This window comes from Lampris incognitus, chromosome 13, assembly GCF_029633865.1.
Source record: "Lampris incognitus isolate fLamInc1 chromosome 13, fLamInc1.hap2, whole genome shotgun sequence".
In the NCBI taxonomy this organism is placed as follows: domain Eukaryota; kingdom Metazoa; phylum Chordata; class Actinopteri; order Lampriformes; family Lampridae; genus Lampris; species Lampris incognitus.
In genome coordinates, this window is record NC_079223.1 from 10,284,518 (window position 1) to 10,300,461 (window position 15,944).

The window sequence follows — 15,944 nt, forward strand, 5'->3', positions numbered from 1 at the left end:
TCCCCCCCCCACCTCCCCCCAACAGGTGTCGGAGGGATCGGGACAATTCGAGTTGCAGATCTTGTCGATGCACAACGCGAACGGGGAGCTGCTGAGCGGCGCGTGCTGCGACGGCTCGCGGGACGCGGCGGATCGCAGATGCGCGCGGGACGAGTGCGACACGTTTTTCAAAGTTTGCCTGAAGGAATACCAGTCTCGGGTCTCCGCCGCGGGGCCCTGCAGCTTCGGGACGGGGTCCACGCCGGTCCTCGGAGGGAATACGTTTGCGCCGAAGAGCGCCGCCAGGAGCGAACGGTCCAGGATAGTACTGCCCTTCAGCTTTGCCTGGCCGGTAAGCTCCGCCGAACCCCACCCCCCCCACCCCAAAAAAAAGGGGGGGGGGACGCCGACCCGCGTGGGGCCCATTCTGTGCAATTACGCCGTCCGTCATTCCCCGAAAGAGAAAACAGCCAAACAAAGAATGAATCTCTCTCCCTCTCCCCCCTTTCTCTCCCCCCCCTCTCCCTCTGTCAGAGCCTCTTGATAGGCAGCCCTTCATGAATTGTCCTTTCAGAAAAAAAGACCCCCGCGGTCCCCTCATTACGCAGGCCAATTAACTAGGTGCAGGTGTGCGCCTCCTTTGGGTTTGCCCGAGCCCCGTAATTCCCGCCGGCGCTCGTTAATAAACTCCCGCGAAGCTGCGGTCGGACACGGCTCCGCCGCGTTCCCTGCGCCCACTCCCGGGCGAAAGCCCACCCTTGCCCACCCCCCGAGCCCCGTCGCCTCCTCGCAGAGTAAACGCATAGCGTTGCCGGGCCTCGTGGGAATGTTGAGCCGCGGGTCTGTTACGAGATGATTTCATTTGCTGGAGCACGTCCGAGATCGGCCAGAACAGCGGCCACGGGGTCCTCCTCCTCCTCCTCCTCCTCCTCCTCCTCCGTGCCTGGTGGGTAGGAAAGCGCAGTCCACCGGTATGCACGTGTCCCAATTACAAATACGCTATGTTTTTTACCTCGATCCGCGCGGCGCCCCTCTTGTCATCACCTGGAGGATGCGTCCGCTTAGGACCCTCCACCTCCTAAGGATGTAACGACCGGCAGCGCGAGCTCCATTTTGCCCTCTCGTCCCGTTGTGTTGTAGCTGTGCCAGTGGGTGATCCGCCCAGCAGATTAGCAAGAAGTGTGCTCTGTTTTCTTTTTCTTCTTTTCTTTTCTTTTTAGGGTTTGACTGACAATTTTAGTGACACATGGCCTATGTCAGCCATAGCTGACCGGAGCCCCTTGAGATTAGAAGTATTTCTGAGACATTTTAGGCTGGCCAAACAAAATAAACATAAGGTCATGTGGGGGTTTTGCAGACTGGTCAGACTTCAGTCTAGCCACTTTTACATGGGGCCAAATGTCCTGGTTTCTGTGCGTGTTTGGTTTGCAGCTTACAAGTAAACGAAACGAAGCTTCCACATAACTGTAATGAAACTTGGGGGGGGGGGGGTGGGAGTTACTATCCCATTTGGCAGGGCATAGGCACTTGCTGGAGTATCCGATCCTTCGCTTCAAGTGTTTTCCTCCACTGCACACTAACAATCGTCAGGTATGATATCACTCTTTGTCCTGTTCACGAGTTGATTGGCTGTTGTGGACAGATGGCGGTGTGGGGCAATTGGGTTGTTGGGTACTTTGAGTTCATGAACATTTTTTTTTTGCCCCCCCCCACCCCCTTCATCCTCTCTTGAGAACTGCATGGAGTTGGCCTCTTGTCCAGACCTAGGGCTTTGTTTAAATCACGCTCGGTTGGACCCCAGGCATTTCATCACTTTAACCTTGCCACCCACTGTAACTGCTTCACTTAATGAGGCTGCACACATGTGCTCAGATCAGGTAGGGGATGAGCGAGGCGTCCATCGGAAAGTTGCAGCCTGGCCACGTTTAGCTTGAATACATAGCAGTTTTTTTTTTTTGGATTGAGCACACCGCTCATTACGGATTCCCCGGGTTCTGTATAGCCGATAGCCTCCGCAGACACTTTTATGCGTATATTCCACAGAAAATTGTTGGCCCAGCCACCCAGTCTGAAGCAGGCCCTCACAGCTTATCAAGCAGGGACAATGGCTTGCCCTCACTGACTACAGTGGGGATTAGAGAACATAATGGAGGCCGTGCAGATATAATGCCAGCACAGGGCAAGCAACAGGAAGCAGTTGCAGTAGACTCAGCAGTGATGAAGTTGGTTTTCGGCTAATCCCTGACCTTACTTCTCTCGACGGCCACCTCAGCACATTTGATGGTGACGAGCCTTCACCGTGGACGGCGCTTTCAAACTAGGGTTTCTTTCTTTCCGGTCGGGCCGAGTCGGTGTGCCGTTCCAGGATTCGTGATTGACTTTTATAAGCACTAGTCTGCTCACTTCATGATAGATCTGTTTGTTCTAGTTCCCCTCTTGAGCAATCTCTTGCCTCACTCTTGGATGCTTGGCTGTTTTGGCAGTAGTATTTTATTGTAGTTTGAGTTTTGCCATGGCTGTGTTTTCATATCTTCAGCGTAACACAAATCTGGCATATCTCGAGACCTGGGACGTGTCAACATGGGAGTGATTGATGACTAGTTGGAGGGGTCTGAGAACTGGGGGTCAGGTGAGATGTTGAACAATAGTCAGCTCAGCCTTGAGGGGAAGAACCGCCGGCGGCTCTGGGAGTAATGACATGTTTGCTTTATATAGTCTGCTCTGATGTGGCAGTTAAGTGCAAATTACTCAAGTGAAAGAGAGAAAACTGTCTCCCCTCGCCTTCCCCCCCCCACCTTATCCAGCCCTACACGGTTTTAGTCAGGGAAAAGTTCTGCCGTGGGCCTCTTTGAAATGCCAAAATGCATTAAAGTTTTTTTTTTTTTTTTTGGAAATGTAAAAACATCCTATCTCCAACTCGTGTTTTGATGACGATCTCTGGGCAAACAATGTGTTTGCCTACTTCCTCTCGGTCTTATCAGCGCGCCGGCTTTGAGAGATCATACACGTTTTCTTTTCGTGACTCGGGGTCGAGTCTTTTTTGGCAAACAGGGTGTGTCACAATGTAAAGATCTCACGTTGATACCGTTTTAAGTGATTGACTCAGGAAAACTGATACAGTAGGTCAACATCCTTTCAACTGCGCCGTTTACGTTCCCTCTCCGCCGAGGCGAGACCTAGGCCAGGTATCTCTAGTCTGCCGGGCCGTGCCTTCGCCCCGGCCTTCGGCTTCCCTGGTTTGTTTTTGCCCATTGGTCGGGGAGACATTCCTCTCATTTATTCCTCTGGAATACTCTGGGAATAGTAAATCGGTTTGCTCCATTTCTAATCAATGCTGCAGCCCCGTCTGCGTGCACACTGGGCAAATTCCCCTAGAAAGTGGTCCCAGCAGTGTTCTCTGGCAAGTTGGCATGATGTGGACTTTATCAATCGCTGTCTGTTTGTTAGACGATGTCTGGACGGCCAGGGGAGATAAAGAGACATATGGCCACACTTATTTGACTTGGGTGTGTGTGTGTGTGTGTGTGCACGCACGTGCGCGTGCATGTGTGTGTGTATTTGATAGTTCAAAGAAGTTGTGAGTCAGCTGGGAGCCTGGGAAAAGTGAACCTGCCAGTGGCAGACAACTCCATGCCAGCAACTGCTGAGGAGTTATGTAGTGTTAGGACTGGGGAGGTCTGCAGTATCGCACTCCGAAAGCAATTAGATATCCCATCAGCGGTGAGATTTCTTCATCTCTGACCATGACGGTGCCCCAGCACGCTCACAGTAGGGTCACCTAATACAGATCTTGTTAACACCCCCCCGCCCCCCCCCCACAAGAAAGCAAAAGTTTGACCTTGTTTATCAGCCCGTTATTGGCTTTTAACTCCTTTTAGCAAAGTAGTTGCATTTTTTTTGGACTTGTTACTAATCGTTGAACCCTCCTATATGGTGGTGTGGACTGGATCGTGCAACATGGGAGGATTGGCCAAGGATGACGCTGACGCTGCTGCAATAGTTTCCGTGCATAGGCATGTCCAAAGTGCATAATGGATTAGTGTGTTTTCCCATATTGTTGCTGCTTTTTCAAAACCTCTGGCAATGACCTCATAGCAATTCCTAAGCTTTTCTGAAAACGAGCCGTCCCAAAAAGTGATTTTCGACCTTCCTGACGAGTTATGGCCCCAGTCAAAATGAGGTGCAAGTAGGTATTTCTGCATTAAGTCGATGAGGGTTGGGGATTAAGTGTTAATTTTAAACTGGCAGAAATCAGATGGCACTCCTGATTTTCCCAGTGAACAAATATTTCTTTGCAGCTTAAGGATTACTAGACTCTTTTTTTCTCCCACACTTCACCACGCCTTATGACTATTATAGAGTCACCGCTTGCGTGGCCGAGTACTATCAAAGTGTGACACAGTGATGATGCGCCCCTGACCACGTGTGACCCTACAGTCAGCTTCCCACATGTTCAGGATGAGCTCACCGCCTCCACGAGCTTTTCAGATCTAAAATTATCCAGTTCACGCCTGTTGCCGAGACCCTCGCCTCTTGTCTTGTCTTTATTTATGGAGGGTGAAAGTAGGAGGTGGGCAGCGACAAAACTGGATTAAATCCTATTCAGTCCCTTAAAGGTCAGCGCTAAGTAGCGAGGGGGGGGGGGGGCCCGGGCCTACCCCTGCGAGATGGATGGTTTTTGGTAGCAGCTGTGTGGTTTTCACAACGCCAACTAATTCACTTTTGGGCTTTTTGTGTTGACTCACCGCGACAATCTGTGAAACCGAATGCCGTTTTGCGGAACCGGCACAGAAACCGTGGTGCAATACTGGCGCCAAATCAGACGGGTAATACGCTAATTAGCCACCGCTAGTAAGACGGCGGCGCGTGAGAAAATAATTTATTTTTAAGTTGGCAGGTGGAAAAGGGCAAATCTTGCCGGGCCGTTAACGCCGAGGTATCTGCGGAGGCCCACGGCGGCGGTAGTTTGGCGTGTTTGAATTTCCAAAACGCCCCTGAGCTCTGCTCTCGGGGGCGAGCGTGTGTGTGAATGTAACGAGTAGGTGTCTCCAGGAGATGCTCGAGCACTGTAAGCAGATTACACTTTCTCACAGTTACTCTCGCTCTGTGTCTCGCTCTCCCTGTCTCTCTCTCTCGCTCTCCCTGTCTCTCTCTCGCTCTCCCTGTCTCTCTCTCTCGCTCTGCCTGTCTCTCTCTCTCGCTCTCCCTGTCTCTCTCTCTCGCTCTGCCTGTCTCTCTCTCTCGCTCTCCCTGTCTCTCTCTCTCGCTCTCCCTGTCTCTCTCTCTCGCTCTGCCTGTCTCTCTCTCTCGCTCTGCCTGTCTCTCTCTCTCTCGCTCTCCCTGTCTCTCTCTCTCTCTCGCTTATACACAACAGCGTCTATCCCACCGTGGCTGTGGCACAGGGCACTGCGGCTGTGTAAACCGATACTGGTGTGAGCGCTACTGACCCCGAATCAGACAAAGCGTTTCAGGCTCGCTGAAATCTAGACAGGCCCCTCCGGAGGCAAACCCCCCTGTGCAAACCTCGCCCGATTGTACCAGTCAAAGGCTGAGCTTCTCTCCCTTTCTATTATTTTCCTCTCAGCTCCCCCACCCCACCCCATCCACCCATCCCCCTCTCCTCCACACACACACAAGCGCACCGTCCACCCGTACCTTTCCACTGCTTTGCGACTTTGGCACTGCTTTTCCCCCTGCCCCCCGTTTCTCGACTCCACGTCAAAGCTCGCCGCCTGCGAGCCTTTTTGAACGGTACGCCCGAACAGGTGTGCGGCCTATGAATTTGGCATGATTTTGCGATGTGTGCAAAAAAAAAGAGAAACGGTTGTTAGCTTTCTCAAATGACTGGGAATATTCGCTGTCCTGCCTTTTTAGCATTGCACCCATGTGTCAAGCCAGCACCCAGGAAGAGGAGAAGCTGGTCAGGAGGAGGAAGATGATCTTGGTCCATATGACGAGTTACGACTGGGATATAGGGGATTAGATGCAACTTTTTTTCCTCTGTATTTTTATTTTTTTTTTTTTCTTCTTTCACGTCGCTGTTCTCTGCAACCCCGCTCCGCCACACCAGTTTTGGCGCGTCAGACGCCCTCCCGCTGTGTCGGCGTGGAACGAGACAGGACCCCTTCCCATGCGTCTGTCATCCTAATCTGAGCCGTGCACAGACCTCGTAACAACCGCGGGTCTTATCCGCTCTTAAGCAGATCAGTGGTACCATTGTTGTAAGTTGGCTGTCGCCAGCTTCTGCTGTAGGTCTCGCTGTAAATTAACTCGATGAGAAGGAGATGGAGCTTAATTAGGCGGGCTCCAAAGGTCATGGAAAAAGGAAAACCTGAGCGGCTCGAGAAAATAAAAATGGCTCTGAAGTCGACGTAACTGAAAAATAAGCAAAGCGCACTTTGGAAAAAGTCCAGAGATAAGTGTTGAGGATTTATACCCCAAATGGTCACTTTCGTGACGAGCACTTTCAAAAGTACCGGTGGACGGGGTTATAACCCTACCGTCCCGCCCGGTCACGGGATATTTTATCTCGGTCCCAAAGATTCGTAGAAATCCCGTATGAGGTACTGCTGTTCTGTCGTGGTTCTCAATATAAAGGTTTTTTTTTTTAACACAAAGTGCTCATCCCTTAAATTTCACCCTGAACATCATTTTAACCACAACGTTGTCATGGTGTTTGATGCTCTTGGCCTTTTATTGTGTTGGTGGTGGTCGCTAACACTGCTTTCTATCCCCTCTCTTGCTCCACAGAGGTCCTACACTTTGATAGTGGAAGCCTTGGACTTCAGCAATGAAACCGGTGGTGAGTATCTCAACTTTTTTTTTTTAAGTCTTTCTCCGTCTCTCGCCCCCTTCCCCCCCCCTTCCCTCTCCCCTCTTCCCACAGGGTAACTTTTGGGAGGTGTGTTGAAGGTCAAAAAAGGAAGTTTATCCTTCCTGAAGCCCTTCCACATGGCCCCGTGTGTTTTTAAGAAGGCTTGCTGACAGATGCCGGTAACCAGGGAGATGGAGGAGAGAGGAAGGGAGGGAGAGGGAAGGAGAGAGGGAGAGAAGGCATGATGTTTCCATTCACTTTTCAAGCAAGTTTTTAGCGAGCTTTTCCAAAAGTCGCAAAAACAAAATGCGAATTGGTTTCGTTTCAGTCAGAACTGTCCAGTGGTCACCAAGCCTACTCCTGGAGCGCTGCCGTCCGGCCGGGTTTTCACTCCAACCCGAATCGGACGCACCTGATTCACTTCATCAAGGTCTTGGTCAGTAGGTAGTCGGTTAGGGTTGGAGTGAAAAGCGGCAGGACGGTAGCTCTCCAGGAGCAGGGTTGGTGACCACTGGTTAAAGCGAATAAAACCGTGAGCGTAGTTTTAATGTTGTTCCATATCCATAATCCAACACCCTCGACGAAGATGGACCGGTTAAGATGAAGAAAAAGCTGATTATGTGATTAGATTCTAGTCGCATTTCTTTTCTTTTTATTCGGCAGATGCATTTCCATCAGCCATTTAGAGCTTGAGCTCTTTATTTTTATTCTGGTAAAACCAAAAAGCCACTCAAGCGAGTGTATAAACTTTTATTTTTCGCGCAATTTTGGTGTTTCCATTCAGCCCTTTCCCAATCGAAACGTCAAAATTTTGCGAAAACCGGCTTGACGGAAATGCCGCTGGAGAGGGTAAAAGCTGCCGGCGGGGAGAAGGAAGTATTTACGGAGCGGGAAAGAGGGAGGTAAAGGGGAGGAGAGGAGCGCATCGTACCCAGGAGGCCACGCTGGCCCCCCTGCGAAAATGTTTTCATTTGGTGGATTGACTGATGGCAGGTGCTGCTAGCCAGGGTCAGGGTCACACTCCCTCACTGTCACTGAGGCGTGAAACACAGAGTTCATCCGGCCGCCCGGCCCAGTAATGCGACCTGGTTCCAGTTACAATGCAGCGCCGAGCCCTCTGAGCTATGTCAACGGTGGGTTAAAGTTACCTCATATAGGTTGTACAGGTGGGCCGCAGACCGGGCTCAGAGCCGCTGTAGGGCTCTACGCTGCGTAGTTACGATGGCCCGCGTGGAGGTGAGCGTGGCGGGCCTGTCGAGGGTCGGTCTGCAAGATGATGCTCCTCTCTCGTGTTGCGAGCGTGTCTCGCATTAGAGACACGCTGTGAGTTTCATAGCCGTAGCGGCTCACATCTGTACCCTTGACTGGTAAGTCTGGGCAGTGCCGTTTATGGTTTTGGATTCCTGCTGGTCGGTGGTTAGATCGGAGGGCAGCGGCGGTGATTCCAGTTGAGGCTAGCTAGGACGTACCTCTCCGCCTTATACCGGGCTTGTTTATCCAGGTCTGTTTGAGGTCAATGAGGTTTCGGTCTTTTCTGCTGTATTTGCCGCTCCCCAGAGAGCTATTAGGGCAGTGGTGTGAAAAGCCCCCTGAATGTACACACTCCATGCTGGCTAAGCCCCTCTGAGCTGCGCCAGGCTAGCGCAGGACTCGGTTAGCTTGACCTGGTATCTCTGGAGCCCGGCTCCGGAGGCGCTTTGGAAAGCCGATGTGTGTCCCCGTTCTTCTTCTGATCAAAGATTTTAATTAAATATGTTGCGTTTTGAACCATCACCAAATCTAAATCCCCTTTCACACTCCCGCCCGAGCGCCGCAGCGCTTTCCCCGTCCGTCTGACCGGGTAGGCCCCGGTATCGTGGCGCGGCGGTTATGAAGCTCCCCCTTGTCTTGATTTATGGCGAGCGCCGAGCCAGGCGGCAGGTAGTAAAGACGTGCCACCCCGGACACCGCAGGCCGGTGGCCGGTAGAGAAATGCCACACGGCCGAGCCGCGGGTTCCAGACTACTGTGAAATGTTGCCGCGCGCTGTGATTTCAGCGCGCCCCCCCCCCCCTCTCTCTCATCTACGGGGGTAGTAAATAAACGACGGCGGCCATTTTCCAGCGGGCCGCGTTGCGTCATACCTCACAGAGGAGCAACTCGCCCGGCGGTCATCCACCTGAGCTCCGCCGGGCAGACGTAAATAAATAGCCCTGACACGTTTTTCATTCGCTCCCAGGTGAAGATTTAGACGTCAATAGCGAGGACTGAGCCCGCATTTTGTGTGTTTGTGTGTGTGTGTGTGGAGCTGTGCAGGCGGTGTTATAAGGTCCAGGTCTTGTGTGTCGGCGGCGTGCGTGTGTGCACAGTGCAGCGGGAATGAAGTTTTGGGCCGAGCTGCTGTGTGTTTGCTCAGCACGAGTCTGTTTGCTCTGTGTGCAAAGCTCATTACAGCCCTTGGCTCCCAGGCTGGTCCTTGCCCCTGCGACAGACCCGTGACCTCGCCTGTTTGACATGGCGAAGGAAAAAAAGGCGGAGAGCGCCGTTGTGTTTTCTCGTTTCGCAGCCTTCTCAAGGACTGCGCCGTCAACGTGTAGGCTGCTCCTACGCTGCAAAACCGAGGTGCGGACGTATACTTGTAAACGGGTGTACAAAAGGAAGGAGGGGGGGAGGAGGGGGGGGACTTGGCTCTAGACCTTTGACTGTTGTTTGTACATGAATGTATGTGAGAAAGACGGTGAGCGAGGGAGGGGGGGGGGAAAGTGCTGACGGCGCACTGGCAGGCTTCCCAGCGGGGATTGTGGCGTTCGGTGTCCTCACGCTGTAATTTATGGTGGATGTGGTTCTGTCCTCGCTCAAGCAGATGGAGAGGGCAGCATCTGGGGCCGGTAATGCTCTAAAGCTGTAAACCTGAGAGGCAGAAACCCACTGGGAAGAGACGGAGCATGAGAAATGAGACAGCAGTCGACAGTACTCATTACAGACGAGCGCTTCATTTTTCCTGCATTTCCTCCTCACACGTCTCTTAATTACATATCATCTGCAGTCTGCGAGTCTTCTCCAATTTGTGTCAGGGTTTTTTTTTTTGTTTTTTTTTTTGAGGCATTTTTTCGGGTTTCCCACCGTATCGTCTAGTCTTGACGTCGAAGCCAGGGAAGAATGTTTCGGCGCGAGCCCATAAGAGCACGCGCCGTATTATCCGACCGCCGATACAAATGTGTGACGAATACCTGAGATTTGCCACGCGCACTGATGTGTTTGAACTGGTGTCTAGGTGCCGACGGGCAGCTGATAGAGAAAGCCTCTCATTCCGGCATGATCAACCCCAGCCCCCAGTGGCAGAGGCTGACCCACAACGGGCCCGTAGCCCAGTTTGAGTACCAGATCCGGGTGAGCTGCGACGAACACTACTACGGCTTTGGTTGCAACAAGTTCTGCAGACCCAGGGACGAGTTCTTCGGACACTACACCTGTGACTACAACGGCAACAAGACCTGTCTAGAGGGCTGGTCCGGACCCGATTGCAACACCGGTAGGCCCCTCTTAATTTACGGCGTCAGGCGCCCGGTGGCGTCGAGCGCATTTCTGGGAGATAAGTGGGAATAAAGTGCAAAGGCGCTGCCTAAGACGGCCCAGCGTTCCTCTTGACTAGAAGTTCTAGAGGAAAGACTAGAACCTCTGTCCCACCGATATACTATTTGGAACGGCAACACGGACAGCGAGTGGACTTGGGCTGTGTTTTTCTCAAGTCGAACACACAAAGGGGCTTTTCATTTTAGTGCTGCTATGGCTTCTAACCAGAAATTTTACCCTTATCTCCTGGAGATCTTGGACGCAGTCCCAGGCACCGTTTGTGTCTTTTCTACTTCATTAGATATGGAACTCGGCGTATTGGGGTGCAGCACAGGCTGTCTCGTTTCTCATGGATGTTCGTTCTGACAGAACTAAACGAACACAGTAATTCACTGATAGCGTAATTAACTTTAAATGTGGTAATGTGCATGTGAATCGGGTTACCGGACAAGTAAAAAAAAAAATGTTTTTTTTTTTCCCCCCTTCTCCCTTCAGCTATTTGTCGACAAGGCTGCAGCACGGAGCACGGATCGTGTAAAGAGCCAGGCGGCTGCAAGTAAGTTATCGAGGATACCTCGACTCTCCACTTTGATGTGTTGCTCATGGGCCTGTGATTTATTGCGTGACAAGGTTTTATCATGTGAAATGTCCCAGGGCTTCTGTGTAGAGTCTGAAGTGAACTTTGCTAAAGTGCCTGGGCTTATAATGGAACCACATGCCAAGTGGCCTGTTCAGTCATGCACAGGTCATGTCCGAGCACAGGTTGTGTCAACAATATTTTTTTCCCCACACATGCTTCGTATCAGCCAACTATTGGAAATAAGGCGCTAACAGAAATGCATATTGAGTGTCTCGGCTGCTTTGCCGACCTGGCCCCGCTGGCTTGGAAGGGCGAAGCTGATGAAAGCGGGGGAGAGCTAAATCCTCCAGACCGTGTTGGAAATGTCGTCTGTGCGTTCCCACTAACGAGGCAGACTATATCAGTCAAATTGTGTGTAACTCTTGGATGAGCCTTAAAGTGCACTGTTTGTGTTGCTAATGGTTTCCTAATGCTGTTTTTGAACACAGCCGGAGGGAAAGCCAGGCGCAGATGGATATCGGAGCAAGGGCATTGTGTGCAGTTGTTCCTAAAGCAAAAGCAATCATGTCCTCATCCTGGAGGAGGCCCTGCTGTGTTGGACTCTCCCCGGAGCTCAGGGGTTTGGTAGCCTTCGGTGGACTAGTTGGGTCTCAAGTCAAGCACATAGATGACCAGATACTTTTTACGGTTCAGGCGCTATGGTTTTCTCAAGCGTGTGAGATCTTATTGGTGCTTATGTGGCCATAGGCAGAGCAGGAGGTTGAACTGCCTTCGCCTTTGCACAGGCGTAGCAGTATTATGTTTAGAAGAACTTTGCCAGCAATCTCATAAAAAAAAAAAATGTAGTTGTGCATAACAGAGGTGTAGTACAGTCTGTCTGACGCAGCACAACCCGCTGCAGGCTAGAGCCTTGCCTCTGTCAATAAGCTCATGTCAGCGCTGTCACAACTAACCCTCCTCCGGGCATTAGCGCGGGGCAATATACCAGTATTATATCGATATCGTGATATGAGACTGGGTGCCGTCTGGGATTTTGGATATTGTAATATCATAATATGGCTTAAGCGTTGTCTTTTTCTTGTTTTAAGGGCTGCGTTACTGTAAATTGATGTAATTTCCTGAACTTGCCAGACTGTTGTAGCTCTTCTGTTATTTACCTTTACCGAATCAGGTTTTATAGAGGCGTTGCTGATGATTATTTATCAAAAATCTGATTGCATGAATGCTTTGTGAAAGGACCAATAGTCATTCCCACATTATCATCACAATATCGACGTTGAGGTATTTGGTCCAAAACTGTCATGATATTTGGTTTTGTCCATATTGCCCTCCCGGGCATCTCAGCCTGGAGTATTACTATGTCTTTAGTTATGCTCTGGGTTTCATCCAACTACGGTGCACTTATACAGCAACAGTGCACCTACAGGACAAGACACCCCCAGTAGCCTGCGTTGTCATAAGACCACTAGTTCACCAAAAAGGGGCAAAACGTAGTTGGCTTCTGTGCCCAGAGCTGGAAAACTTTATGTGCTAACAGAGGCTGCAAAATGTCCTCAGCAGTTTGGCTGCGTGAAGAGCCGGCGACGATCCGGATCCCACGGGGGGAGTCTCGCTCGGCTTTCTCATGGAGAGAATTAGCACATTTCTTTTTTTTTTTTTTTTTTTAAGAATAGACCCTTTAATCACAGACCCAAGGTTTGCTTAACCACCGCGTTTATTTTTACAGTGCGTCCGTTTCTCGGGGCTAATCAGCGCATCGTTTCCCCGGAGGGTAGCTGGCTTTCCTGTCACTTGGCTCCGGCGGAGCACCAGATTGCCACTTGGCCACTTTTTAAAAGAGGCTCGAGTTATCAGCCGGGGCAGAGGACCCGACTGCCTTCCTAAACTGTGAAGCCCAGGAAAAAGAAATTCAGCTTTTATCGGCGTAATGATGGGCCTTTAATGATCCGCGGTTAGATGGCACTCTCCTCCCCTCGGCCCCCGGGGCACAGGCCTGACCCGACTCACGGGGGGGGGGGGGGGGGGAGGTGGAGATTTTCGGAGGAGCGCCGCTTGCGTTCTCAGTAACGGCAGAGAGGAGGCTGAACGCTCCTCCTGCAGGGCAATTGCTACTGCCAAGCCACAGGCACAGTGTTCTTACAAAGAACGTCTGGCCGCATGCTAATGTTAGCCGTGCTAAAGGTCCCATTGGAACCGTAATTTAGTGTTTTGTTTTTTTGTTTGGTAAAACGCTAAATACTTGTCTGTTTTTTTTGCCCCCAAGTATTGTTGAGAAGCTGTTGCGTAAACATGCTCGCTACTTAAGATTCATTTGTGGTCTTTAAGAAGTAGCCTAGCTGTGAGGGCAAGAATACTGCCTCTTTGTTTTTTCACTTGTGCAGCTCCACGCTGTCTATGCTAATGTGTAGTTCATTAAATTGAGATTATCACTAGATTAGTCATGAAAGAAATTAACTGTTGCTCGGGATTTTCGTGTGTGTGTGTGTGTGCACGAGTGCATGTGTGTGTGTGTGATATGATAGTTATTTAGAATAATCACTTTCTGAGGTTTAGCATCCAATGGCTGTCATTTGCTTTGCAGGTGCCTTTATGGCTGGCAGGGCCAGTACTGTGACAAGTGCATCCCCCACCCTGGCTGTGTGCATGGGACGTGTGTGGAGCCCTGGCAGTGCCTGTGTGACACCAACTGGGGCGGCCATCTTTGCGATAAAGGTTTGACTTGCTCGCCCTTGTTTTTCTTTCTGTCTTAATCACTTGAGTTAGTTCACCTGTCTGCCTCTGTCGGGATTTATGTCCCAACAAAGTAAACCTCTGTCAAATGTTCGCCTTTCGTCAGATCTGAACTTCTGCGGCACTCACCAGCCGTGCCTGAACGGAGGGACGTGCATCAACACGGGGCCCGACAAATACCAGTGCTCCTGTGCGGAGGGTTACTCGGGAGCAAACTGCGAAAGAGGTGAGTCCCTCAGACTTTAGCAACACATGCTTGATTCACTTTAACTGCCAAATTGTTCCCAGCTATGACGGGAAGTTTGATTTGTGATTCATGAGATCCTTTTTTTTTCTTTTCTCACAGCTGTCAACATGCATTACGTGTCATCTCCCTTCATTGCAGACAGGTTTAGAGTGCGATTTATGCCAAGCGCTGTAATCGCCGAATCTGCTGATTTTTCACAATTTGACAAAGACCAAACGGAGTCGAGTAACCACGCAGAATTCCTGATTTATTATTTTTAGTATGATACAAAACGTGGCCTTAAATTGGTTTCATCATCAGGCCAGCAGCAGCGATGAGTGGGGAAGGAGAGGATGTGGTCTTGGTGGGTTGCCAGAAAGAAAGGTCAGGGGGTGACTGGAATTTGTAATCAGAGGAGGTGGTAACTTGTCCCTAATCTGTTTCCACCCTGGCTGAATGGCCCCCACGTCAGGTAATCTAGTGGTTTGATCTGCAAAGGTTGGTCGTCCCTCAGCTCCTCAGACACTCAAGACAGATGGGTGTGGTGCGAAAGTTCAGCTGCTGGGAACACTTACATGGAGATGATGGTTTTTTCCTCATTAAATCTGAGGCTCGCAGGGTGCTGACAGCTTAACTGCAGAGATGTCAGGAAACCGTGCCCTTCGTAACAGGAGGTCCACAGACTACGGATACGTCAGACCTATTGTAGCCGAGAGGCCCCCGAGTGCACCCCTGCATCCTCTCCCTCCGATCCCCTCCTCCCTCCGGCATACCAAGAGCTATCCACTGGTCACCTCCAACTGCCTAGTTATTCTCCCAGTGAATCATTCATTTTTGATTCATTTGGGACCCACTCATCCTTAACTCGACCACAAAAGAGACACTCCATGGCCTCCCCTCTCCCCTCACCCCTCACCCCCCCCCGCCACTCTCTCATCTTGTGCCGCCGCTCAGTTGAAGAATGGCGGGGAGTCGGGCGGGGGGGAGGGGGGGAGTCACGGTGCATTGGTTGGGTCAACTTAGCATGAAAGATGATTTCCTGGCGGTGTGGTCCGACGGGCGGGTAATGAGAGTGAGACAGGGATTTGAGCAGGCTTGTAAGGGGGGAGGTGTGGGGTAGGTGACGGTGGTTGTTGGGGGGGGGGGAGTCTGCCCCCAGGTTTTGCTCTGCTGACAATTATGGTGGTCCCAGGGGGAGAGAATTTTGGAGGGACGAGGGTCAACGGCTCCCACCTGAGTAACCCAAAGCACTGAAAGAAAGGACAAAAAAGCACTCAGGAAGATATGCACAAAAATGTTGCCCTACTTCTAAAACTGTGGTCCTCTTTGCAGCGGAACACGCCTGTCTGTCCAATCCATGTTCCAACGGGGGGAACTGTGCAGAGACCAGTCAAGGATATGAATGTCAATGTGCCCCAGGGTGGAGTGGCCCCTCCTGTACCATCAGTAAGATAGATGTAGAATGTGCAAATAAAACATGACTGTCTACCTGCAAATCCATTTAAACATGTACACTCCTGCTTTACTGTCTTTGTTGAAACTCTGGTATGCTCATTTGAAAAGGGCCGAGTGCTAAGTCTCTCACCTGGCCACGAAATGGTGGAATGAGCTCCTATCTTCCATCACAGCTACAGACTCGCTTTGTTCAAGAAAGTTTCCTGGCCCACCTCGATCCATCGATGGTCTCTAAGCGTGACTGTTATACTCGTTGTCCAGCTAAATTGTAATTTGAATCTCCCACTACTTTACTCTCGTCACCATTGGTAGGGTGCAAATTATACCGCAGCTTTTTGGGAGTGCTCACTTTTTTGCGCTGTGGGTTTTCCTCAGAGAGGAATTACGATGAGTCATTGGTACTAAAAGCATCCACGATGCGAGCATAGATACTTGCTCCAGATCAGCAGATCTCTGCCTCGGAGACGAATATCAAAACAAACCTCTATAATAAGACACTGTCGAATAGAATGGAGCACAATAATGTCCAGCTTAATTTGGATCTGCTATTACTCACGTCACTGCCAGTAAGCCACCTGTTGCATAACTGCACTCTTGGCCGTGACATGG

The 15,944-nt window shown here is 50.8% G+C and overlaps 1 protein-coding gene across 1 annotated transcript in view; it reads left to right on the top strand.

The window, feature by feature from the left end:
• The window catches only part of jag1b (jagged canonical Notch ligand 1b), a 35,639-nt gene that overhangs the window by 644 nt on the left and 19,051 nt on the right, over nucleotides 1-15,944 (top strand). Inside the window, exons 2-8 of the mRNA XM_056291260.1 lie at nucleotides 26-331; nucleotides 6,730-6,781; nucleotides 10,046-10,303; nucleotides 10,840-10,900; nucleotides 13,506-13,636; nucleotides 13,761-13,880; nucleotides 15,213-15,326. Coding sequence (XP_056147235.1) covers nucleotides 26-331; nucleotides 6,730-6,781; nucleotides 10,046-10,303; nucleotides 10,840-10,900; nucleotides 13,506-13,636; nucleotides 13,761-13,880; nucleotides 15,213-15,326 — 1,042 coding nt within the window. The remainder of the gene's footprint in view (nucleotides 1-25; nucleotides 332-6,729; nucleotides 6,782-10,045; nucleotides 10,304-10,839; nucleotides 10,901-13,505; nucleotides 13,637-13,760; nucleotides 13,881-15,212; nucleotides 15,327-15,944) is intronic.